The sequence below is a fragment of the Sciurus vulgaris genome, assembly GCF_902686455.1.
Source record: "Sciurus vulgaris genome assembly, chromosome: 9".
Taxonomy (NCBI): domain Eukaryota; kingdom Metazoa; phylum Chordata; class Mammalia; order Rodentia; family Sciuridae; genus Sciurus; species Sciurus vulgaris.
In genome coordinates, this window is record NC_136469.1 from 29,682,374 (window position 1) to 29,709,896 (window position 27,523).

The window sequence follows — 27,523 nt, forward strand, 5'->3', positions numbered from 1 at the left end:
ATTTGGGGTAGGGTGACGGTGAGTGATTTCAGCCTCCTTTATAGATGTCTGCTTTTCTACTTTTAGGCATATACAGCAACTCGGCCAATGAAGGTCATTAGGAGACTAGTTTAAAACAAGCAGGAATGACTTAAAAACAGCACACAAACATGTCTGTGAACGGCGTCTTCTGAATGCTCGATGCCACTTGCAGCAAATTTACCTCCTACTGAAGTCCTGGTTTCCAGCATCTGCAATTCACTTCTTTGGAGGTTCTTAAAGAGGAAACTAGAGTTCAGATCCTATCCAGTTTCCAGGAACTCCAACCAGTGAAGTGCAAGTGAGCTGGGGGAGGCCTCTGGCTCTGACCCAGGTACAGGGGAACCTTTACAGTGGTTCACTGAAATCAGCTGACACACCGAGTCAGCTCATCACCCCTGAAGTGCTTGTTTATTCCAGAGTAGGAATAAAGGGTAATTTCAAGTGGAAATTAGTTTTGGAAAGTGTCTGGTGTTACTAAGTTGGTATGTGGAACATCTGTGGACCATGCTGATTAAATCTCAAAAGGAAGAGGGGCAGAGGGCTGTGAAATAAATCACTATCCTTTCCAACCTCCCATCTTTACCGACAAGCAGAAAGGAATCAGGTTTTTCTAAACATGTGGGTTGCTTAGATGTTCTGCAATCCTAGAAAATACAACCACCAATTATCTTACAGTGGAGACTGTGTGCAGACCCGTAATAAGCACTGAGGTTGAACTAGGCTTCTAGAGCATGCAAATACAGGGTCCTCTACTCCCATATGGGTTGATTATCTCAGTCTGTTGGCGGTGCTATAACAATACCATAGCCTGGTGGCTTATAAACAAAAGAGATTTCTTTCTCACAGTTCTGGAGGCAGGGATGCTAGAGATCAAGGCACCAGGAGGCAGTGTCTTGTGCGGTCCATCTTCTCAAGAATGCACTCACAGGCATGTGGGGCAGCTCTCTGGGGCCTGTTTTATAAAGGCACGAACCCCACTTATTTGTCCTACTTCCTAATACCATCACTACTGGGGCCAGGATTTCCACATAGGAATTCTGGGCACACAGAAACATTAGCAATGGGGCAGAAAAGAACACAAAATCACTGAAAATACTTTGCCTTAGAGGAATTCATCCTGTGACCTCAATTTGGTAGGCTATAAATTTATACTATAAATTTCTCTACTGACCTAAAACCATGTAGGATTTTTCAATCACCTTTTTGTTCCACAATGTTCAACACACAGTAGGTCAATATTTGTGTCACAGGATTCCTCCCACCAACAGGGATATCTGGCATGCTGCACATACCGATGTCTGTTAGTATCTGAATGGTTGGTACTCGGATCCCCACCCCCACCCCAAGGACACTACCATCTGCAGATGCTCAGGTTCCTTATATAAATGTTGTAGTGTTTGCACAGAAGCTATGCACATCTTTCCATATACTTTAAATCATCTCTAGATTGCCTATAGCTAATACAATGCAAATGCTATGTAAATAGTTGCTAGACTCTATTATTTGGGGAATAGTGACAAGAAAAAAGTCTATATGTGTTCAATAGAGATGCAATTTTCTTCCAAATATTTTGATCTGCACTTGGTTGAACCTACAGATTATGGTAGGCTGGCTATACTAATTCTAGATAAGCCAGTGCATAACTTGGATGAGGTGATGACAAACATTAGTACCCATCACACCAATCCTAAAAGACAGACCCCCCCCTTGTCAGGTAAATAAACAGACCATCAACTTTCAAAGTCAATGGCAGCAGAAGCAGAAGCAACTAATCTGCTGCCGTCAGATGATACTGGCTTCTGGACAGGAATGTGTCTCCACGGGGAAGCTCTGACATGGCAAGCGAAGGTTCTTTGCAGCCTGCCTGCCCCCTGGTTCCCTGAGGCCAGAGTGCTCAGAGAGAAGGGGAAGTGGGATCTTTCAAACCTTCCAATTTCATCCTTTCCCTTGGAGTTCTTTTAGGGTCACAACTCCATCTCCAGTTTGGATTTTGAGAGCAGAAATCTGCTACTTCTCAGCCACGCCCCAATGGCCATCTATCTCAATCCCAAGCTGATTCTAGGCCAAGTCCCCTCTTCTCTGCTTCTGATAAAATGGGACTCAGGAAGCTCCACAGAAAGATGCTGAGCTTGGGACGTGCCACTCGCTGAGCTCACTGTTCTCTCTGGTCCCCTAGTGCCCATGCTCCCAGCAACTGCTCTAGAAGGTCTCCTTCCCAGCACACACTGTCACCTCCCACCTCCTAAGGAGGTCAGCTGACAAGAGGGCCAGCGTGCTCCTCCCCCCAGCTCACCCTCCAACCTGCCACACACCTGGGATCTGGATTCCTCCTCAGATGCAGATTTTCTCGACAGCTTAAATCTCACCCTTCACAAATGCTCAGACCTCTCCTATCTTGAAAATGCCCCAAGCTACTGCATCTGCGCGGTTGGTTTCTTACCTTATTTTTGCCAATAAAGACCCGGCCTTCCTGGTTCCTCTCTGCCCTCAGTAGCCCGTGTCTACGGGAGTCCACCTCAGCCTGAGAGCTCTTCTCAGAAGCCATCCACTCACTTGCTGCCAAACCCCGGCTTTCCCTCCTGCTGCCCCTGACTCCTGAGCTCCCCAGGCTCCCAGGCTCCTCCCTCAGCTGTCCTTCACTCCCGGGCTCCAGGCACTTTTCCTGGGGTCCCTGGCCTTCCCCCAGTCTGCAAAGGGAAGCGCATCTGTTCCCAGGGCTGCTGCTGTGCTATGCCTGCCTCCCGCCAGGTCCCGTGCTCACCCAAACTATGTGTTCTAGACCAGGGTGGCACGCTTCTGCAAAGAGCCAGAGGGCAAATATTTGAGGATCTGGGGCCGCACACAGGCTCCTTCCTTTTTTGTGTGTGTTTGTGTTGGAGATTAAATCCAGGGTCTCCAGCATGCTAAATACACACATGCACCACAGAGCTATACCCCAGCCCCTGCCCGCTTTTTAAAGAAGGTAAAAAACCATTCTTATTCACAGGCTGTGCAGAAACAGTCTCACCAGCCTGCCCTGCCTCTTCTAGGCCACACCTGCCCCATGATGAGCATCATCTCTTGGTCTCAACTGATGGCAGCAGCACGCTTCTGGTTACCTGGTGCAGATGGTCACGGCACCTTTGCTCAGCAAGTCTAGCCCAATACTGCCAAATCCCAGCAATCCTTCAAAACATTAACTGCAGCCACACCAGCCTCCTGCATTCCCCAAACTGTCATTTTTTAGCTGATTATATATATATATTTGGTTGTGGATGGACACAATATCTGTACTTATTTTTTTAATGTGGTGCTGAGAATCAAACCCAGTGCCTCACACAAGCTACGCAAGCGCTCTACCACTGAGCCACAACCCCAGCCCCAATATGTCATTTCTGACATTGTTGTGACTATAGCCCCAGTGTTCTCTAACAGGCTTCCAATGCTGTGGCCCACTTCTGGACACTATCCCACATATGACACTGCCAGACTAAACCTCCTAAAACCACCACTCCCTTCTCAGCTCAAAGCCTCCATGCTTTCCCAGGGGTTAGAACTGATGCCGACTGCAGACGTGAAGCGTGGGGCACCCACCTGAACTGGGAAACCACACAGCTGCACTTGCTTGATCGTACTGCACGGTACACTCAGGGAATCTGTATGGCCACATTCGTAACTAAAGTTATGCTTTCGTAACTAAAGCATAATAACTTCAAATGTTTTATTAATTAAAAAAAAAATCCAAAGCAATATATTGAAAACAATCAGAAAGTTCAGGAATCACTGAATTCTTTAAATGCCAGTCTGCTGATATGATGAATGTGAATTTGCAAAATCAACACCTGTGAATTTGATTGCTAGAGTGTTCCCTGACTGGGTGTCATTAGGAGACAGTAGCTAGCTTTGCAGCTACTGTCCTTCTACGTTTTGGTAACATTAGCCCTAGTGACCAAGGCTGTTCATGTTTTCTCCAGGGTTAGACTGGTACATCCAGTGGCTATGGTTTGAATATGATCTGTCCCTTCTGAAAATCGGGTTGAAATTTAATGCCTATCAAGTGACATTAAGGAAAGGGACCAAGAGGGACCTTTAAGAGATGATCAAGGTTCTGCTCTCATGAGTGGATTCATAGGTCTGATCTTTCTTGTGCTCTGTCTCTCACCATGTGATATCCTACATGGCTTCAGGATCTGCCAGTAAGGCCACCACAGAGGTGGCCCCTCAGTCTTGGACTACAGCGTGTGCCAAAGCAATCCTCTTTCTTTATAGTGCACCAAGTCTGTGGTGTCATGTTATTAACAACAGCAGACAGATGCCAGTCGGCTAAAGGTTCTTTAAACTGTAGAACAGAGCTGCCACAGCTTCATTTAGGCTTCTCTTCACTTGGTTTGGAATGACCCTATTTAGAACTGGGGGTCCACATTCACTCAACAGGCCACTTATCCCTAAGTTCCTTTAGAAGTCACTGGTTGTTCAGCAAACCCCTAATTTTGCAGACCAACATACAAAGAAACTGACCCAGAAGTTAGGAGCCTGGCATCTGGTCAGCCACTGTGCCACCTGAGGGAAGTCGCCTTATCCCTTAGGGCTTCTGTTTCCTCATCTGCTACCAGAAGATACCCAAGTTTTCTCCTAAGACTAAAATTTAGCAGCTCCAAGAATTACCACCAATATGGCAGCCATGACTCCAGAGCCAAGGGATTTTACCTCCTCTGTAAGCGCAAGCCCCTCACCTGCCTGCAGCCTTCCTGGGTTCCTCTGGCCAGTGTGAATCTCCCTCCCCTCTGCTCCCATCTTGCTGTACAGACGTGAAACAGGGAGTGACCGACTGCGCTTCAATTCAAACCCCGAAGTAGTTCTCTCAGGAGCATGACGGCGACTTGGGGCGGGACTGGGACTGGGGCCTGACACACACACTGTTTGGCTGGCCTCTGTCCTCTTCTCAGCTCTGCCCGTGCTGGTGCCCTGCCATTCCCACACCTTGGCTCCCCATGGCACCCCTCGGGTCCCCACCTCTCCAAGTTCCATCCATCCTTCAGTATTTTCAGTGTGGAGTGGAGTTTATAGGGAAGAGGTCGTGCCTGGGAGGACAGGGATGAAAGAATCGATGCCACGGGAGATCAGGAGGCTGAGGGTGGCAACTGTGTTGGCAGTTACTCCATCAGTAAGGCAAGAGAAGTAAGGGAACTGAGGCCACCAACTGCACTCTCCTCAAAATCCTCCAAGGCAGGTGCCGTCATATTATATTTCACAGGAACAACACCGAGGGGCAGAGCTGGGAAGGAGCTGGGTCAGGAGGAGAGCTGACCCCATGTGGCCACACCGCTACATGGATGAGTACACCGACAGATGAAGCTGACACTACGGTCAGCCTCTTCGCCTTTTGGGAACCACGCATCAACGTGCGTCTGTCTTCCTTCTGTTTCTCCATGGCCGTGGGATGCCCCTGAGGTGTCCTCACCCACTTGGCCTGGGCTCCAGCCCCACAGGGCCCACAGGGCCATCTGCCTAAGGAACTCTCCTGCACTCCCTGCACTCAAACCTGATGCTCATTTTTTTCCTTCTTGAAATGTGCCTTCCTTTCATCAACTCTCCATGGGCTTTCCTTCTATTTCTCTGCCATTGTGCCTCAGTTTCCTTTCTCTTGGCCCATTCTTCTCTGAGGCCACAGAGCTTCAGGTGCCCTCCTCAGCGGCCCCAGCATGCTGCAGCCTCCCTGATCGCTGCCCTCTGTCCATTTAGTGCTATAAGTGCACATTCGCCTCCACTGCACTATGAACCTCACCCCTGGGGTGTCACCCCAGACTCACCTCGCGATGTCTGCATGTGCTGGTCCCCATGACCAGAAGTCACTCCCTAGAATGCCCCCACTGATCCTTCACAAGGGTCTTGGCTCAGCGGGGACCTTCTTCCCCTCTTACAGCACCTCCTACTGCTTCACAGTCGCCAGCTTCTGAACTATCAGTTCTCTGAGGGCAGGGCCTGCGCCTGCCTGCAGACTATGCACAGGGCAGAGTCCAACAAACACATGCTGAATAAGGAACCAGCGAGAACTGGCAAATTCATCCCTCCAGACATCTCGTCAGCCACCTTCCACACAGCATGACTACTGGCTCCCCACAGGGGGTGTCTGTCCTACAGGCAGCTCAAACTCAGCATGTTGAGATGCAGTTCTGGGCCCTCCCAGCCCTTCCCTCTGAACTTCTTCCTCTTCCTAATCTCCCACCAAGACTGAGAAACACTGTCATCCATTTTCCCTCAGTGGTCAAGCAAGCAATGTAGGTGGTGACTCTGTGTGAGGGAACTGCTTCCAGCTCAGTTCCCCTCACTTTTAGCGGGGCCATCTCCATCTTGGCTCAGGCCTGGGGCACTTCTCAATAGCGCTCCTGCAAGATGTTTCCAACTGATCTCCCTGCCTCTTCCAATGTGATGGAATTAGGAGACGCAGCCTCTGGGAGGGTTAGGGTTAGATGAGGTCATGAGGGTGAGGCCCCAATGATAGAATTCACACCCTTATAAGAAGAGACCCAGAACTTTCTCCCCACCCCCACACAACACGCACCATGTGAGGACACCCAAGAAGATGGCCATCTGCCTGTCAGCAGAGGAACTGAATTGGCAGGCACCTGATCTTGAACTTGCCAGCCTCCAGAACTGTGGGAAACAAATATATTTAAGCCACCTAGTCTGGGGTGTTTTGTTACAGCAGCTGAGCTTACTAATATACACAACAGGGTAGGGTGTGACCTAGGGCTTTGCACAGACATCCTCCAGGCGGCCTGGGTTGCCTCCCCAGCTTTGCCCTACCTGCCTCAGCACTCTGCACCTGTTTCTGGAGTCCATGGGCCCGCCTGCCTCTGAGCACGGCACTACTGCTTTCTTGGTTCAGGTGCTTCTGTCCCTCCCACTACTCAGCAACTCCCACTAGTTCTTTAGGGCTGGACTCAAGTGTCACCTGAGGGAAGCCCTGGATGATTTTGCTGCCCCCATGCAGGCCCCTTTTTTAGCAGTCACAGCACCCCATGTGTGCCTCTGGAGTAACAGGATCACGCTGAGGTGACTGTCTGTTTTCTTACAGGTCTGCATCCCCCACAAGTGTGCCATCTCCTTGTCTTCTTCACCTGCAGGCCGTTGGCCCCTAGCGCAATACAAAGGACATAGTGTGCAGTCAGAGAACTGAACAAATAGATGAGTTTTCAGATGGGATGGAGACTATTTTTAGAATTCAGAATTCACAGGGGATGTTTGTTGTCTATTTAGGAGAGCCTGAGGGAGAAGAGGACAGAGAACAACTCCCCTGCCCTTTTCATCTGTTTTTAGACACAGAGTTCATGATAAAGGAAGAAAAGAAATCCCCAGATCTCACTCACCTTTCACTGACAGCCAGGTTCTGTTGCTTTAAATAGCCCAGGAAAGTGTTGAGGACCCAGTTAGCCACCTTTTTTGGCTCTGCCCTAGTTTCTTTTATCACATTTTGGAAGAACTCCAGTAGGCCAACTTCGTTCTGTTAAAAAAAAAAAAAATTACATAAAGCATTCCCCGAAAATGAAAGATCAGCATTCTAAAGCAAATTTGACATTCACTCTTTCTTTGCTAAATGCTGAGATGTCACCAGAAAATTCTGATCACTTTCAGTAAATAGCAGGAATTCTACTTCTCCTACTGCCACTCTGCATTCAGACAACATTTTCTTGAGGGAATGAACGTATTTTAAGAGCCCTGACTGTGTGGCTAGAGGACAGTAGACTCACCACCCCCATACTTGCCGTCCTTTCAGTGTCACTCATGTGCCCAGCGGCCTTTATCCTTGAGCTGCAAACTGGGGCCCACAATGTTTAGCCTGAGCTTAATGCCTTTTTCTTTCAGGCCCGTCTTAGTGATTGCTAGGAAAGAAGATAAGAAATGGAGCAAATCAAGAAGGAATGAACAGAATATTCTCTCTCTGGAAGAAATTAAAAGTGGATCATAATGGTCTGTGTTCACCTTCACATCATCCCAAGAGGTGGACAGGACTGATTCTGGAATGTTTTCAGAATGAGCAACTATGGGTACACGTGACCCAGTTAGGCCAAGCGCAGAACCAGTGGAGTGAGCTGCTGCCTCCCAGGCCCTGTCTGTCATCGTGCTCCCTGAGATCAGCAGCTGGGGTGAAGGAGGGGAAACTTGCTTCGTGAACACTTTACTATTGTTCCTTCTGGACTGTCAGCTGCATGAGTCAGGGCCCGACTGTTCTTATTCCCTCTAACACAGAGCCAGGTCAGCACTGGGCCACCATAGTTGCTTGGATGGAATCATGGTCTGCTGTCACCACGTCACATACACAGATTCTTAGATGTCCCACATATACCTTTAAATAGTGGAATGACCACAGTTATGCACGAGAGTGACAGGGCACTCATCAGGTTTCATACTAACAGCCACCCGTTCAGTGATTTGGCAGAGCTCAGGAATTTAGCTAAGATCACCCCTAATATTTCAATAAGAAAAATAAAAACAGACTCTACTCATGTAGGGGAGGTTGAAATTTCCAAATGTGAAGGGCACACGTTTTAAATATCAGATTTCCCTTACCGAAATCCAAACACAAACTATACTTTTCTTGAAATATTTTATTTTTTTTAACATTATACTGCTGCTAAAGTTTCCACCTCCTCCCCTTTCAGGGAACCCTTCATAAGCAAAGAACTTTCTGGGAAAAATATGATACTGGGAAGAAGCAAGACATACGAACAAAAGTGCTCTCAAAGTTTAGCTACAGTAGAAGCTGTAATACATCCACCTAGGCACAGCTGCTGAAGTAGAATTCTGTAATAAAAAAATCTAACATGCCCTTTGTAACAGATAAATCTCTGGTGACAAGCCTGCTGAATAATCCCATAATCGTCTCTTGAATCTCCTTTCGAGCCCAATAGCTATTATTCTGCTCATGCTAAGCAGGGCAGAGGCCATGGTGGCAGCCCACGCTTGACTACAGATGAAGGCAAATCCAGGCAACATGAATAGGAAGTGCAGCTTCAACTTCCGGGAAATAGTCAGACTTCTGCAATGGTGTGCAAATCACTGGGGAGAGAGAAAACTGCTCTCTGGTCCCCATCAGATGGGCAGAGTTCCTTTTATTTGAAACCAGACAGGCAGGCCTACTGGTGAAATGAGCTGTCAGGAGGAGAACTCTGCTCTGCCAAGGAAAGGCTTCCGAATCCACCTAGAAATATTGCGCTGGAGGCTTGCAGGCTTGGCTGAGTGGCTGGGGGCGTGACGAATATCTACTCCTCTACCCTTGGGTGGTTTTTCTTATGGATGGATAACATGGCAAGTCAGATTTCTGTTTGTCTTTTCATGTCAGCGCTGTGATGAAGCCTCTCCGAGTTGGAACTGTACTCCACTGGGGGATACGCGATTTCAGAGCTCAATTTAAAGTGGACATGAAAATCTGCTACAGGGAGTGGGGCTGACGGAGGCTGCGCTGCTGCTGCAGCTGTCCAGAGAATGATGGATCAATAAAAGATGCACACGGGCTGCTTGCTTTGGCTCTTCAGAGGAAAGCCCGCTTTCCAGGGAAAAACACACATGCATTCCGGTTTTCTAGTCTTAGTTCTTCGATGAGACTGGCAAATGCTAATAAGGCTGGCACAGATCTCAGGAGTCTCTGGTGAACATGGCAGTGCAACCATCTGGTTTTCTCCGAAAAACAGCAGACTGGTAATTCCCTTACATAAATATCATATTAAGAGCAATGCAGACAGGTCACTGCATTAGGGGACTTTCATATCCCTCCCCAAAGGTCATAAGCACTCATCTATCCTACATAGGACAGAACTGAAACTTCAGCCACACAGTGAGTCAATCTCCTGGCTCATGTGACTCCAACTGTTCTTTCAGAGGTGGGCTGAAGTACGGCAGGGATAATCGGTCCTGTCTTATGAATAATACCAGGCAGTCTCACAGCTCTGTGACCAGAAAGCATCTTTTTCACATTTCAATCAAATTTCCAAAAGCATTCAATTACATTCCAGAGTCAATGCCAGCCCAGCCTCTAGACACTAACAGGAGCCCTCAGCTACTAATGGACTTGTCAGCTGATCATGCTGGGGTGAGGCAAAGCAGACCACCTCACTTCACTGCCTGCTCCTTGGAATGAGCCTCAGTTTACCCTTGCATAGGGGAAGCCATCTGTCCCCAAGTTGTCTTTTGTATTCTACCTTTAGAGACAACAAAGTGTTAGAAGACTATCCAGTTGGAATAGGATGAAGGCTGATTTCTCAACTGCAATTCTTGTTCTAAGTCACACACCCTGTGAACCTGATGACAGTCCAGAAATGAGGCTGGACTATATTTATAAGTAGGATGAAACCTGATAGAGACAGCTGTTCAGGGGCAGGTTCAGAGAAGAAAAAGAAGCCCAGAAAATACCAGTTAGAAAACAGCTGGTTATGTGACAGGGAGTGTCTTGGCACCTAGGAGGGACCCCTAGATTAGAGATGGCTGGTCAAGGCTCTCAGGAGTATTTACTAAATATAGCACTCCCCTTATCCATGGGGGATATGTTCCAAGATTTCCAGTGGATTCCTGACCCTGGACAGTACTAAGTAAGCCCTACATTCTCCTGCATATACATATCTGTGATAAAGTTTTAACTGACAAATTAGGTACAGTAAGACTAATAATAATAATTAATAATAAAATTTAGCAATTATAATAATATAACATAATGAAATTTTTTTTACAACATACTAATTATTTTTGGAATTTTCCATTTGTTTTATATCACAGTTAACTGTGGGTAACTGAAAAACTTGAAAACACAGGCAAGGGGAGATGATTTACCTGTTGGACTCCTGTTAGTCAGCCTGGGGGCAGCTGCGATGGCTGCTGCTGATGGAGATAGTTATAATGATAACAGTTGTAGGTGCCTGGCACTGTAAGTGCTTCCTCTACATCAACTCATTGAGTTCCAACACCCGCCCTGTGGGATAAGGACTATCAGAACTCTCCTGCGGATGAGGACACTAAGGCACTGACATACTGAGGTCACACAGCAAGACAGCAGCAGAGCCAGGAAAGAGAACTTCTGCAGTCTGTGCTCTTGTGTGACACTGTCTTTGGGCAAGGAGGACCACTATTGCTGCCTTCCTGGGGACTGATACTGAGCCCCTATCAGTGCTAGGCTCAATGTGAGGCAATGAGCTCATCAAAAAAAAGCACTTCCCCACCTTTCCATTATTTTGATATCTGCCAGCTGTTCAAAGTTTCTTAACCTATTAAAGATGCTGCAGAGGCCCCCAGCAATTAGCCTAGAAACTGGAAGGAGAAGATGGCAAACTCACTGTTTACCTTGCCAAGGTACACCTAGGCCACCTGGCACGACACACTCCGGTTCCTACATTAGGGAAGACGGTGGCAAACCTACAGCCCTGCCACAATGGGCTTCAGGGGAGAGGAAGGCAGCCAGAGGTCCCCCACGCCACCGTACCCGAGAAGTTAGACACCGCTCAGTTCTATCTCCTGACACAATGAGACACACCCCATAATTTCTCATGACTTTGGATGCTAAGCAGACTCTATTTACTGTACTCTAGTTCCTCTAATAAGGGTAACTCAAGTGGCAGGTGGCCCTGTGGTGACAGTGGCTGATTGTCCAGGAGGTTTTGCCTCTGCACACTGAATGGCAGTGGTCTTAATGGGCAAGACTCTCAGGCGTCCCAGCATGGCATCTTGCAGAGGTACATGTTGGAGTTGTGTCCATTCCCTGTGTAGCAGGGTTGGGGGGCTTGAGTAGCTGCTGAGCAACTGTAACACAGTCAGGGGCCCTACCTACATATCCATGGGGCTCTGTCCTTCCCTCTGTATTCCTGTAAATTTGGTCATTCTCATAAGGTAAGAAAAAAAAGGAAAAAAAAACAAACAAAACAAAAAAAAAAACTCACTCACCAACTTTGTAAAACACAGCAGTGAAAACAATACCAAATGCTAGTGTTGGGGATGAATGAAAGTAAAAAGGGCTGAGAAGCAATGGTTCTAGGTTCTGAAAGTCCATGCTGCAGAGGATGAAGGACAGGAACTTTGTGGGGGGTGGGGCAATGGCTCTGGTCTGTGATGTGAATGACTTTTCCTGCTCCTGTGAGCAGAAAAACACTGAGAGGGGCCTCTGTAGTGGGGAAAACAAAAGGGAGTTAATTGGTATGAGCTGGCCTAGTAAGTCATTCTCACTTGAGAGTCCTTCCATCAGGAGAAAGTCAGAAGAATCCTGAACCACTGTTGCAACTTGCAAGGACTGGAAGAATCTACAGAAGCTCTGAATGGACCTGCAAACAATAAAGGCTCTCTAGGCCGACCCCAGGACACACAACTCGAGGTTGATTGTCCTATTTTGTTCCCTGTGATTCCCACCCTTGGGTCATGTTCTCAGCAGAGCTCTGGAGACCCTAAATCCTGAGCACAGCTCTCAACAATTTCACTTGTGCCATGTTTCTGGCAAAACTGAGTTGTACACAAATCCTGAGGTCAGCTCAGTACACCAGCCTGCGCAGGGACCACTTAGGAAAATGTGGAAACGAATTCACGTTCTGGGAGCTGCACTTGCTCTCGAAGAGAAGTCCCAAGGAAGCCAATTTGGGAATAAGCATTTCTCCTGAATAATCACAATGCAAGAGTTGACAGCTGAGTGGCACAGTTAAGACTGTATCTTAAGAACAGAACCCTCGAAGTATGCTGTCAAACAATCAATTCTGGTTGCAGTCACATTTCAAGGAGCCTAAAGCCACCACTGTCATCCAATCCATACCTGGAGAGAACCTGGGTTGCTCAACAGGAGCTTTCTGGCAGCAGATTAAAACTGGCAAGGAGCTTACAGGCAATGTGGATATGTGTATCTCCTTCAAGATCTGCCTAAAGCCTGAAATAGTATATTTTATTTGTCCTGAAGAAGAAATATTCCACAAATAGGAAACACAGTTTCAGGATGGGCTGGGGAAAGAACTTCCTGCCCCAAGGCCCCCCTCTGCTTTGTCCACAACAGGTAGCTTGCTGAGGGGGTCAAATAGCTCAGAACCCAGAGTGTTCTCTCCTCTGAAGGCCCCCGTCACTCCCATCTGGAAGAAATGGAGGCCTGTTTTTGCAGGGGTAGAATCAGAAGATGCATCTTTTTATTCAACTTTACCAGAACAAAATTTTGGTTATTTTTCTAGTACACAGAGTAACTGTAAAAGTGTCCTTCAGCTGGCAAGCCCCAGATGCAATTTATAAAATGAAGAATAAAATCAATTTTGAAAATTGCATAGAGCTGAAATATGGCCACGACAATGTTGACCAAATGGATTTTCCTTCAGCGGCAGTTAGAAGGTGACTACTTTGCACCTTGGTGAGTCTGGGTAGTCTAAAACCAGTCAATATGGCTTCAGATACTATTTTAAACCATTAGCTTTAAAGTAGTACTACATAGGGGATATATAGGTATTTATCCTGGCAATTGCTTCATAGGCAATTCATCCAGGCTGTTTCTAGCTTACTTGAGACTTAAGGTAAAATTCTTGAAAAACAATCCATTTGACAACCAACTGTGGTCATGATAGCTTTTCTGTTTCTTTGTCCCTTGGAGACACCTTAACCTTTTCTATGATGTCAGAAACAAAGCATTATGACTTTCAATGGGAAAGAACCGGCTGGAGAAAATGAAGTTGTTCAAATAAGATGACACACCTCGAGGTTGAATACAAAGACAGACATGCACACACCGCAGCACAGGTTACTGATCTGGGGTTTGCAATCATATTGTCCTTTGGGGCCAGGCTGGATTTTTCTAATATTCTGCCTCTGATGGATGGCTCTCCATCAATCACATTTGCCTCTTGGTGTTCATACCCTTCTCCCTGGCAGAATATTCTTGGGAGTCTGCTTGGATGTATTTAGTTTTTGAGACATGATGGAAATGGACGTATCTCTGGGGTAAGTGAGTCACCCTCCTGTTTGAGATGGGAAGGGGAACAGGCCTGGTTACCCCTGCAGAGCCTCCCAGGTCCTGAGGGTCAGAGGTTAGAGCTGGAATCAAGGATATTCATTCCACTGTCAGTATTTTAATCCTCTCCCTGTGGGGCTACTCAGAAAGTGCCAAAATAACACAGCCAAGCTGAAGGGGGACAGCAAAGCAGCCACTGGAGTGGGCCCTCAGGAAACACCAACCCAGGCTATTCCATCTGTGCCTCCTCCACTGAAATCTGCCATGCAAGATGAGGGCACATTGTCCCAACCACTGACTTCATATATGGGCAGTTCCCTGAGCATGCACATCTGGGCCTTAACAGGTGCCTATTACGTGCCAGACTGAATGACACGAGGCATTGGGCAAGACCACCCTGCAAGCCCCACGCACTCTGTTCCAGGTGGACACGCTTCTTGATGAAACAGAGGGAGCCATTTTATTTAAGAAACAAAATAAAGCTGCAGAGGACAATTAACAATGCTTCTCTTCTGACTTAAATGTTACTTAGAAAATTGACAACATTTCTGCTTTTTCATGGGAGTTGACCAATTTTCACTAAATTTAGCACACAGCACTTTATAGGACAATCTGGCATTTAAAAATCAAAAGGAGTGGTCAAATTTTTCAAGGAACCTATGGTCTCTGTGCCTTGTCAAACATACGTGGGACTGTATACAGCACTAATAGTAATAGAAGTAAAAAACTCTTAGTTTCCCTCCTGATGACCAAAGTGATCCCAAACAGTCATTACCCTGAAACATTACTTCCATTTGGCCCTGGAGCACATCAGTGTGCAAATAGGCAGGAGGGCTCGGAGAGGAAGAGCCTGAACCCTTGGGTCAGCCTGGCGTGAACACGGCTCCAGCAGGGGTGTGGGGAAGCTACTCGACCAAAGAGGTTGCATTTCCTTCCCCTACCTGCCTTCTAGGGTGGTCCTAAGGACACATTAGGAAGTGGCACGCTGTGGACAGCAGAGCATGCTGTCACAAACAGACTTTCTCAAATGTGTGACCCAGACAAATGGCTACAATTCCTCTGCATTCCCTGAGTGAAATAAGACAGAGTTTTAGAAGAGATGCCCCATGGAAATCAGCCAGGAATGATTTTGCTAAGAAAAATCCTGATCATTCTAATAACTACTACTGGATACACTCAGAGGAGGACTGGTTATGTGAGCAGAATCTGGATCTCAGCTTTCCCATTTCTTTCTTGTTATTTTTATTTTTTCTTTTTAGTTACACATGACAATAGAATGCATTTTGACATATATACATGGAGTAGAAATTCCCATTCTTGTGGTAGAACATGATGTGGAGTTTCACGGGTCATGTATTCATATATGAACATAGGGAAGTGATGTCCCATTCCTTCTACTGTCTTTCCTATTCTCGTCCCTCTCCCTTCCCTTCATTCCCTTTGTCTAATCTAATGAACTTCTATTCTCCTCTTCCATTCACTGTGTGTTAGTATCTGCACATCAGAGAGAACATTTGACCTTTGGTTTTTTGGGATTGGCTTATTTCACTTAGTATGAGAGTCTCTAGTTCCATCCATTTACTAGCAAATGTCATAATTTCATTCTTCTTTATGGCTGAGTAACATTACAGTATGTATATGTACAACATTTTCTTTATCCATTCACCTGTTAAAGGGCACCTAGATTGGTTCCATAGCTTAGTTAATTGTGCATTGTCAGTTTCCACATTTCTATTCCTTAATCTTTACAAACGAGGTCAGAAAGCAAGGCAATTTGATACAAGACAGGGACGTGAGATTAGTTAAATTAGACTGAAGTCTTAGGCGGAACAAGGTATTTATGTGGCCAGAGGAAAAAACAGTAATAATTTTACTGGGAGGGAGCCACGTGAGGTTGTAGAAGAGAAAATCAGAATGTACATTTGATTTAACTGTCCCAATGAAACTAGTTCAGAACACAAAAGTCAGAGAGACCAAGTGACTTGTGTATGGTCACAGGATATGGCATGGCTAAAGCAGATATCTGGGTCTTCTCACCCAGAATTTGATGACTCGTGTCACCCATGATTTGCTGGGTTGTCCCAGGGTGGTTTAGGTGCATAGTCTTTGGAAACAGGAGCACTCCTTCTCCCAGGATTTTCCTGTGTACTGCAGTGATACCCCATCCATTCTCTCGTCTGTCCATCCCAGTCACCGAGTACCTACCATGTCTCTGACGTCAGGCAGAAACTAAGGGATACTACTAGACTTGTGTAAATATCAAAGATAACTGACAATATACAATTCAGTGCTTACTGCACATGAACATGACAATATTAATTAAAGATGAGTTAAATTCTGAAGGTTCTGTTTTTGTTTTCATGTTTGCAGGGAAGGCATGTAGTGTGGAGGGGGTGTACACATACTGCTTAATTAAATAAGCAATCGAAAGGCAGGGAGTGTGGAGCTGAGGCCTGCAAAGCACACCTCCACCACTGCTATTTATTTAATGAATACTCCTGGGCACTCTTTAAATTGAAAGATGGTTCATTAGATCTGTGCAGCTGCCCTTCTCAGCAATCTGTTGTGTTTCTGATGAAGGCAGGGAAAAACACGAACATATCATTTTCGGGAATGTGATGAGTAACCCAGCTTCCAATGATTACAAAGTCATAAAGGGCTCAGGCTGCTTAATTTTGGGAAAACAATTTGTCCTAATCATTCTCTGTCTGTTCCTATCTCCTTCTATTCTCATTCATCACAGAAATTTCAGGTACTAGCCCTTTCACATTTTTTTTAAAGACTAATCACCTAATATATTATCTGCAAGCTATAAAAATAAGCATGTATTTGAGGTACCAAAATACTTAAGTTTTTTCAAAAATAGCTAAAACAAACCCCCTCCTTTTGAAGTGCTCCTGGTCTTGGTTGAGTCAGTTGCCACCTCCTCTGGGCCCCCATCTAGCCTCCTCTGCCACCATCCGCCCTGCAGGCTGGTTGGCTGTTGTATTGTGTATGTATATGTAAACTCTAAGAAGGACAAAAATAATCTTTAAAAAAGTCTTTGTCCCTCTCTCAGTACCTGCTATCTAGGTAAAGCTGACAAAGTGTTGAACAAAAAAATTAAAGGCAGGTTCTCTCAACAGGCCCACAAACAACTAAAATGCAGACTCACTCATTTGCCAGCACTAAGGAAACACATATTCAAGGCCGACCAGGTTTTGGTCCTGTGAAGGACGCGTGAATGAAGACAGGGACACAAACGGGAATACAACGATGTCCCTGCCCTCACAGAACTTAAGCTCAGTGAGATAAGGCGGCTGCTGTTCCCAGGACACTCCCATCAAGGGACTAGCAGGAGAGGAGGGTCCAGAAGGTCCTTTCTCTTCTCTTGAGGAGAAGGTTGATATACAAAAAAGATTCTTCTGCAATAACTGGTGGATTCTTTTCTGAACTTAAGTCTTGAGCAAAGAAATGGCCAAGCAACCTTGGTACATCATATGCCCCTCAAAGGGCTGGCTATTCAGCTGTCAAAGGCCTGACCCAGAGATGATGATGTCTCTGAGGCTCGTGGCCTTGCTTCCTGTCTTCCCATCCTCTATGCAGTTGGCGAAGAGTAATAAAATGCAGATCTGGAATGCAGCATTTACTCCAAGTGGGCTGGAAATTCAAGTGTGGAGATGGAGGGGAGGAGCGAGAGTAAAACTTGGGACTGTCACCTTAACTTCAGGAAGATACATGTGTTGTAAGAGGCTCAGGTCAGAGAAGCTCTGTATGGGATGCTGATTGACTGCTTCAGCCAAAGACCCGGCAGTAAGCCCTGCTGACTGCTCATCTGTGTTGAGGGAGAAAGACTGACACAGTGCTTGCCTTAAGATGCTCAAGGAGATTCACAACTGAACAACTGAAGTGCAGTGACGGAATTGCCAGATGCAGGAGTAAGATGCAGTGGCAGCCTGGAGGAGGCAGGGAGCAAGTCTGCCTGCGGTACTGGCAAGCAACTGATTGTGCCTGATCATTATTGGTAGCAAAGAGCTTTCCTGTGAGACTCTGGATGTTTCTCAAGGTGGCTGACTTGTGGATGGTAAAGAGAAACATTCACTCAGTAGACATTTGATTGCCTACCCTACTATAAACCTCTAGGGTGCAGTTATGGAAGTGTATAAATATACACAGACACGATGGAACACTTCCTATAGTTAAGATCGGTCATTTATAAAAGCAGAAGTCCAGTTTCCACAGATTCTGCAAAATCCAAAAGATGACTATGGCATATACCTTATTCTCTGAGAGGTACAGCTGCAAAACTTTCCACTTCTTCACATTAGACAAGACAACGGCGACAAAATGCTCTGCTCACTGATGCTGTATCACTTTAACGTTGCCATGACAAAGAAAACCACAAAGCCCCAAGTAGCTCTGCAAAGGATGGAAAATCCCTAAGCAGATCTCAGTGGTGTCAGATTCTCTACTGGCCCCGTTAAATGCATCCTCAAGCCTCAAAGGACTGATACTTTTAGTCCGAGTTTCCAGCATTTTGTGTGAAATAAATGTTTTCTACCACAATGGGTAAAACAACCGACTGACTTTTGAGAACCTAACATCCTGCCAGACCCTGTCACGGCTCGATACTGTTAGACATCTAGAAACCCTATACATTGATTTTCTTTTGTCCTGCAGACACAAGGGAAAACACTCATCCATAACATTTGGACTGGCTTCAAAAAGTCTCCACGGCTGCGGTGAGCGGCTGCTCGTTTCTACAGGGGAGAAATGACTAAGGGGGATTGGTTTTCTCTTCTGGTGCTGAGGAGCATGTCCCGTAAAGGACAGTGAGTGAGAACACACTGCCTCACTCTTCTCAGGGGCAGCTGTAGTAGGAGTGAGGACTCCTGCCCGCTTGCAGCCAAGTGAGTGTGCAGGGGCCTCTGCAGAACAACACCCTGCCTGCCGAGCCTCTGACTGTACCTACCAGTAACGTGAAGCTGTGCTCCGGCAGCAGCCCATACTGCTGGACAAGCCGCTCTCGGGTCACACTAGGGAGCTCAGGGAGAGTGTCCCGAATCTGGTCAATATTGATCACTTGCTGAGAGTCTGCACCTGCAGGCAGAGACGTGGTATCGTAGAGTACCAGGGGAGGCAGGTTGGGCTCTGGCATAAACCTAGGCAGAGAGAGGAGACAGAACTGGAATCTGGAACATTTGAATTAATTAGAACCACAGATCTACCATTGATATGAATATTTCTGTGCCAGATGTTATGTTACTTGCAAATGTTTTCTAATGTCCTATAACATCAATTCCCAGTTTCCCAGGGAAGTCTTTGCACAGTGCTCGCAAAGTGCCCAAATCACCAAACCTGCCATTCCCCGTGCTTAGGAAGCCATGGTGAGTAAAATAAGCAGAATGCTCAGCCACACTCTGATTTACAACTGGATAATGTACATATTCATTAAGACACAGGGTGGAAACAACAGGGCCAAATGAGAAACAATTTATTAGAAAGAAAGATGACTTTTCCCTATTTTAAAATTTCTACTATTTCCAGCAGTATTTGTGTAATAATGAAAAATAAAGGCAGGGGAGGGGACGGTTCCTTCTTGAGTGGCAGAAGAAATGGATGAATTTTGCCTAAATAAAATGTGGAAGCGAGGGGTGAGGGGGGAATGAGTAGAAGGGAGCACAAGGTATTTTTAGGGCAGTGAAACTATTCTGTAATGGTGAACAGACAACATTACACATACATCAAAAGCCACAGTCTACACCACCAATAGGAAACCTTACTGTAAACTATGGACTTTCATTAATAATAAGGTATCAATATGGGTTCATCATTAAAACAAGAGACCACACAAAAGCAAGATGTTAGTAAGAAGCGACTGTGTGGGACATGAGGTCCTGAGTGCCTGAGAACTCTGCACTTTCCACTCAGTTCTGCTGTAAACCTATAACTGCTCTAAAAATTAAAAAAAAAAAAAAAAAAAAAAAAAATTTTAAATGTGGAAGCCGCATCACTGCATATAATCTTATGAAACTAAGCTGTCCCTCCCCCTGTTCCGATTCACACTAACATTCTTTCTCTGCCCATAATTGTCAAAGGGTTTATATAAAAGCAAGAGCATGCAGACTAAATGGTGGCTTGAGGTAATAGATTAGAAGTGCAAGCAACTCATCAAAATGCAGTGCTAAAGCTCTGCTATGAATCAGTCTGATTTCTGGAGGCAAGAGGAAACCAAAGGGAGGCTTCACTGTCTACTAACTTGAGGGACTGCGCAGAAGCCACCGTCCCAATTAAAAGGCAAACTCCATGCTCAGCAAGAAAGCAGCATAAATACAGTCAGGAGTAACACTGAAGAACAAAGATGGTTCTTGGGAAAAACAGGCTGCACCTTGAAGATCACAATAATTAAACAGCCTTGACTTTGACAGACACAGGACTCCGTGGGGTAAGGCTACATTTGATCCTCATTGACAGCAACAGCTGCACTTATATATTCTGCAATTCGCAAAGGAAAGGGGGGCTAATCTCAACAACACTGCTTCCTAACACCTCCTTCTTGGCAATCTGTTAAACTCAGTGGAAAGAAGCAAAAGTTCAATTCACCTCAAATCTATCCTTATGATTTATTTGCAAATTTTCTATTAAACCCAACTCATTTAATTTGTCAATGAAATAACATCAGCTGAGATTAGAAGGGAACTGCCACTGACACATGTATCTCTCTTCATTTTCTCTCAAGCAACTTCAGAATTTGCTACTGAATGTAGGAGTAAGAACAGCTGAAACCCCAACATCAGCTTCTATCCTCTCAGTTCAACTGTGACAACGCTGATGCAGGAGTGAACAGGCGTTATCCACAGTCGAATCCATCAGACCAGGCACTCTGAGGCTACCAAATCAAGAAAATATATTTTCTTCTCCCAGTATCCACATAAAATAGGAAGTCTTGATTTTCTATCATGTAATAACAAAAAGTGGTTCCTAAAAACTCTTCAGGGTCACTGTTAACAGATGTGACATATGTCCCTACCCCATATGTTTTGATACAAGGAGTAGTCACCTGTAGTCTTGTTTTCCTTCTTTGTCTCTCATTGGCACGGTGCACCTACAACAGTTAAGTAACAAAATGTTGAGTGAACACTGCATGCACACTGGGTAGCCTCCACGCAGAGAAGGGGCCTGCTGTGGTTTGAATCTTGAGTGAACCCCAAGGCCTACACGTTAAGAAAGGTGTAGTTACCCACCTTGGTGCTACTGGGAGGTGGCAGAAACTTTAAGAGGTGGGCCTAGTGGGAGGTCTTTAGATCACTAAGGGCATGTCCTTAAAGGGGACTATAGGATCCTGATCTCTTCTGTTCTTGCTTCCCAGTCATAAGGTAAGTGGCTTTTGCTCAACCACGTACTCCCACCATGACATACCATTAGGGTCAACCAATCATGGATTAAAACTCTAAAACTGTGAGCCAAAATAAACCTTTTCTCTTTATAAACTGTTTATCTCACGTTATTTGTTACAGTAATGGAAAAATGACTAACGCAGGGTTTTCCCTACCAGTAAGGAATACAGGCAAATTCAAGTTCTTCAGCCTTCCATAGTAGACACTTACATGAATACATTAAAATATAATAAACAGAAATGTCTGGAACGATGATTTTAAAAGAAGAAATGACTTCAATATTTCCAGTGTTTTGTTTTTTTTTTTTTTTTTTTAAGGTGCTGGGGATGGAACGAAGGGTCTCAGAAATGCCAGGCAAGTTTTCTACTACTGAGCTATATCCCCAGACAATGTTTCTAGCTTTAAGCCAGCTCAAACTCTAGGCTTTAGAGCTTTTTTTTTTTTTTTTTTTTTTTTCCCAGTATTCTGCTTCAATCCTCAAAATTCTAAGAAAGAAACTCAGGGTCAAAGTTACCTAAACAAAGAAAAAGGCATGTCTATAACCAGGTTTTAGCTTTCTTCTGTATCTAGTTTAAGCTAGTAGAGGTCTGGTATACTATTTAAGAAAGGAAATATTCTGGCCAAAGAGCAGGTAAGCTGGAAGCAAGGCAGGTTTAAGATCCAAGACCAAGCATGTTGGTGTAAGTCCGGGTCAGCTTAAAACTCTCAAAGGTACAGCAGGGCATTTAGTATCCCTGCAAGGTGCAATGTTCTAATTTTACTAATGAAGAATCCAAAATGCGGAAACCTAAGGGCCTTTCTCAGGGACATGTTTGGTCTATGGCCTAGCCCAGACCCCAGACCCCACCTAGCTGTGGTCAAGATGATATCAATACGAACTCACCCCAGCTGGCAATCAAATGAACGAGTTTCATTCAGAATTTCACCTCCAGTCTCAAGTTCATTGATTTGCCTCTGAATTTCAAAGTCTATGAAAAGTATATAAAAGAGTTTTAGTATCATATTTTGATTATACTTTTTAACCACTGATAATTAGAAACCTTTCTTAAAACTTAGGTTGAATGATAATCAAGAAGTAGACTGTTTATAATAATCCTCCTGCATGCTGCTCACTGCCATCGTGGGATGCTGATGTTGAAATGGGCCTTGGGGAGCCCCGCCCCATTATTTTCTTTTAGACAATTTAAGTTCACAGAGATCAAGCAGCCCAACACAGATTACACAGCCAGGCAGAAGCAGGTGTATTTAGTGACTGCAAACCTAGATCACTGTCTAACAGGGATTCTTACCCTCAGATCTGCAGATGGGCTACAAAGGGCTCTGGGACCCCCTGAAATTATATATAAAATGTGGGTGTGTGCATTTTTTCGAGACGCTGAGGGTTCAGAACTCTTATTCTATTTTCAAAGGGAACTACCCAGTCCACAGAACTGTGAGAACCAAAGGGGCCACTGTGTGACCATCAAACAAGAAAGGCAGGTTATGTCAATCAGAACAGAACAACTGCTAAGCTCCTCTATGAAAACAAATCTTTACTTAACCGCCCCCCTGCCCCATGTACTTACTACTTTTTCTTGCTCAAATTCCTACCCTTTGAATTGAACTGCTAAAGAGCAGCAATACCAAACGATACCCATTTTTACTCCACACTCTCCCCCCCCCCCACTGGAAGGCTCTCTTTGAATGACATAAGATTATGGCTAGCCCAACGCAGGGCAGAAAAATCATAGTGGAGAAATTGCAGGCTTGGAGAATGAAGCTCAAGACAGCAAAGCTTTGTTTCTTCCACTAAGTTGGTAAAATTCTGACTTGCTCCAAAGGGCACTTCATATGTCAAAAGGCTAGGGGTGGCCAAAAACATGCCAGGAGGCCCCTTCAAAACCTATTGTGGATGAAACCTTTTTAAAACATGGTTGCTTGTTTATTTGTTCAGGTTACCTTTGACCTCTCTTAGAACCATGGGCAAAACATGAGCTTCCCTGGCTTAGCAGCTTCAGAAACATGGCCGTGTGCCCTTTCAGAGACAGAGGAGTTCACCCTCTCTGGTCTGTCTTCACATGGGGACTCTGCCCCTGCCAAGAAATTATCCCCATGGACATTTTTAATGTCTCTTTTTCTGAAATTTTGTGGATGCAAGAGTGTCTTTATGGAGGCTGGGAGACCATCTGTGTTCAGGATGGGAAGGTTCTATACAAAATTGGAATTTCTGTATTGTTTCTGATATTTTTCTTGACAAGACTCAGGATTCTACCAATAATTTTGGCTACAGAAAAGTTCTGGCAACATATTTTGTTATCTTGTTCTTTGTGCACATTTGAGGGATACACTTTAACTCCTTTTCCTCCTTCTTGATATGCTGGGTTTAAAAAAAATACACTTTTTAGTCTCCAAATTGTCCTCCCAAGACTCAGTTACCAGTTTCTAGCAGAATGCCCAGATGTCTATCCTGATAACCTATTTGAATAATTACTGGACATCTGTCCTCAGTAAAATGCCCGCAGTGTGTAAGATCAATCTTGATTGTATAGGCACATGGAATCTATTAGATGAAAATAGTAAAAAGCAGAAAAATATATTGATCAATTAAATCATGCCATGGCCAATCTCAAATGAACCTGAAGCTATAAAGAACATGGAACATGGTAAGACCTGGCAACAACATCCCGTGAATCCTCTCCTCAGGAGGCAGAGTCTGTTTCCCTCCCCTTGAGTCTGCTTTGAATTCAATCTGCTCTGAACAGAGTATACTGGAAGTGACACTACGAGAGTTGTAGAGCTTAGGACTCATACTGCTTTAAGGTTTCTTCCTTCATCCTTCTAGAATGTTCCCAATGGTAAATAAGAAAGCCTGGGCTGGGCAAGTGAAGGATATAAAGATAGAGATAGAGGATACAGACAGAGGGGACTGGTGGACATCCAGCACCAAGGCCCCCACATGTGAACAAGGCCATCTCAGACCCCTTGTTTCAGCTGACCTATCAGTTTTGCACAGCTGCAAAAGCAAGCAGGGGCAGGACTGGAAGAACCAATGAGTGAGTCCACAGAACTGAAAACCATAGGGGCTACTGAGTAAGCTACTAAGTTTGGGGAGGTTTGTTATGCAGCAAGAGATGACTGATACAAAGCAGAACAACAGGAGCAACAGCTGATATTCACCTATGGCTTTGGCCAAGAACCTGATGCTGTTGAGATTCTTCACTTCGGTTCGGATGCCCAGGGGCTCCCCAGGGTGATGAACGGATACGTTGGCATCCACTCTCAACTGACCCTCTGGAAGGAGAGAAAAAAAAGAAAACTCTGGAAAAATTCTGTGCAGCAACATGGTCTTTTTGAGGATCTTGTGGTAAATCACATCTATATCGACATGCTGCCTAGTTACAGCAACCCAACATTACAGAAGGCACAGCTGGTCCTGAAGTAAATGGCTGGTTCTTCTGTCCACGTAAGAGCAGGCAGAATCAGTACAGAGGCATCTGAGGGGTGGGCCCCGCATGTTCAAGTACATGTGTATATAGATGTGTACTCAGGCACACACAGAAGAGAAGTTCTGAATACACCAGCTGGGAGTCTCTAACATTTTTTGTGCTAAATAAGAACACTATTAAAATGGAGATTTACTCTGCAGTTTTATTCTTCCAAGTGTCAGAACTGGGGTTGGGAAAAAAGCCTCTAAAATCATTATCTGAAAACACTACACTGCTCTCCAATGGAATGTGGATTTCCCACAGTGATTCCAGGAGATTTATAAGACAGTCCTTGAGAATTTACAGCTCAAGGGCAAGAGCTGGAACCTGGGCTTTCTCCCTCCTCCTCCCTCCAGGTACCGTAATAATCTCTTCCTTCCACAAACATGACTCAAGCCTTCCTGATGCTTTCAGGACGTGCTGCAGTGCAAAGACAGTGCTGTCATGAAGTGGGGGTCAGTGGTGGACTGCGGGGCTGATCCCACCCTGAGAGGGCCTTCTCTGCCCCTGAAGGGCCCTCCCCTAAAGAAGCAGGAGGTAATTTGTGGAGAAGATGAAAGACTTCTGAGGAAGAAAGGGCGGGGAGGCAAAAGTCTAAGACAAATAGATGAAGATGTGAAATTATTTACGCCCTGCACCTTACAAAGTAAAGCTCAAATACTCTGTTCTCCAATTTCACTTACAACGCTCAGAACAGAAAGAAGACAAAAATGCCGGATTTTCTTTTTCTGGGTGGTTTTTGTTTTTAAGGAGGGATTTTGCCAGGCTGGCCTTGAACTCATGATCCTCCTGCTTCAACCTCCTGAGGAGCTGGGATTGTAGGTTTGCACACTGTGCCCAGTTCCCACGTGAGTTTTAAAATTAAAACATAATCTGCAAATCTGATTGTTTCAATGGGCTGAATAAATTCACTTCCCAAGGTTCCACAACTAAAGCACAGAAAATAATTAAAAATGGAAAATAAATTGATGCCAAGAAAAGGTGATCTTTAGAATGATCTTTAGATCTCTATCACTCCCCCAGGCTGCTGCGGAGCTTAATCCTACACCAAGGGTGAGACCACCATGCCCACTGCTGCCCCTTTTCTCCTACCCTTAGAGAACGGGAAGAGCCCACCCACTTTCCAGTTCCAAATGCCTGAAAAGATGCCCTTCCACTCAGGAACACTTAGCCATGTCTCCAGCACTGACTTCTCAACATCTTTACAAAAATCCCACAGCCCCTTAGTTTAAATCACCTTTTGAACAAGTCGTGCTTTCCTGAATCTCAAATCCTGCTAGCGCAGGTACCTTGAAGTCATCTTCCTCTTCTACCTTCTCTGCCCCTCACATCCAAACGGCCAACGAGACCCTACCAGGTCCTCCCTCCACGTTCCTTGGATTTGTCACTTCCTCCCCATTTACACTGCTGCCACCCTTGCCTGGGTGGGGTCTTGGAATGGCAGCAGGGTTATGGGGTCACATCCTGACTCTTAACACAGCAGCCGCCCTATCCAGTTACCCACGTGTGACCATGACTTTCATCCTGCTACACTGGCTTTCATCGCCCCGGTTGCTAGCACAAGCACAATGGCAGCTCCTGCGGAATCGTCTCATCTCCTCTTGGTACTGCAGGTGGACTCCACCCACATAGTCCCACCACTCGCTCCGTGGGAAAGCCCCCTTGCAGCCAGGGAGCCTTCTGTGTACGGCTTCCTGTCTACGGCACTGGCACACACTCGTTACCACTGTTCCTGTCCCTCTCTTCCGCCTCTGCTCACCCTTCAAGGCTCCACTGCAGCGTTCCCACCTTCTACTCCACCTTACTGGACACCTCGGCGGCATGTGCAAGAGCAACTAACCCTTCCTTCTCAAAACATCGTCTGACCTCATTGGTAAGTGAGCCTCTACCTGCAGAGCCTCCAAACTATCGGAGAACACATGATCTGTACCACGAAGCTGAGCCCGGGACTGAGAGGCTAGCGAAGTAACCTTATCTCATGAACAAATGGAAGGCTCCTTGAGGACCAGGCCCAAATTCTAAATCCCCTCGTGCCCGCTCAAGGACATCACTCCCTATCCCTCTCCCACATCAGTCACCCCCTCGTCCTCAGCGTCTCCTCTACTATGACGTGTAATAGTAGTTCTCATTAAGAAAACAAACAAAAGCCCAGCACCTATTCCTCTGAGCCCGTCCTCCCTCCATCCGTCACCCGGCTTCTGTTGTCTCCATGATCCCCCCTCCCATCTACTCTAAACCCACTGCAGCCCGGCTGCCGTTCCCACCTCTGTGAAAACGCCCTTGTCAAGAGGGACCAACGGCTTTCTGGCTGCCGAATCCAGGGAACGCAGGACATGTTTTGTCTTCACCTTCCTGGCCACCTCAGCAGCACGTGACAGAGCAACGAATCCTTCCTTCTCAAAATATCTTCCGACCTCAGCCTCCATGGCCTGACCCTCGTGGTTTTCCGCCTACCTCCCTGGACACACTATTTCTATTTCATTTTCTGGTGCCTTCTTCTCCAAACTCAGGCTTCTCTTCTTTACTACACTTTTTCTGCGGGGACATACGGTGTTGAATGTCGCCTAAATTTCTCTCTTCAGCCCAGTCCTTTCCTCAGAGTGCCATCCTAGTCTCACAGGCATTTCAGTTGCCAACCCTGAATCCTGATTTGTCCCTTCACAAGGACACTTTGTTCTCATCTTCAGACTTCGGACAATACCACCACCTAGACCCTCACACTTCCTTGAGGT

The 27,523-nt window shown here is 45.7% G+C and overlaps 1 protein-coding gene across 4 annotated transcripts in view; it reads right to left on the reverse strand.

The window, feature by feature from the left end:
- Positions 1–27,523, reverse strand: part of GATB (glutamyl-tRNA amidotransferase subunit B) — an 83,311-nt gene that overhangs the window by 17,400 nt on the left and 38,388 nt on the right. For 2 of the 4 annotated variants that reach the window (XM_079154203.1, XM_079154202.1), the window contains 5 exons: positions 24,484–24,597; positions 22,211–22,295; positions 20,991–21,035; positions 18,903–19,092; positions 7,371–7,504 (listed from right to left, as the gene is read on the reverse strand). In XM_079154203.1, the coding sequence (XP_079010329.1) occupies positions 7,371–7,504; positions 18,903–19,092; positions 20,991–21,035; positions 22,211–22,295; positions 24,484–24,597 (568 nt within the window). Of the gene's footprint in view, positions 1–4,713; positions 5,082–6,562; positions 6,655–7,370; positions 7,505–18,902; positions 19,093–20,990; positions 21,036–22,210; positions 22,296–24,483; positions 24,598–27,523 lie in introns of those variants that run through there. The other 2 variants (XM_079154204.1, XR_013766256.1) reach the window with 2 other exon arrangements.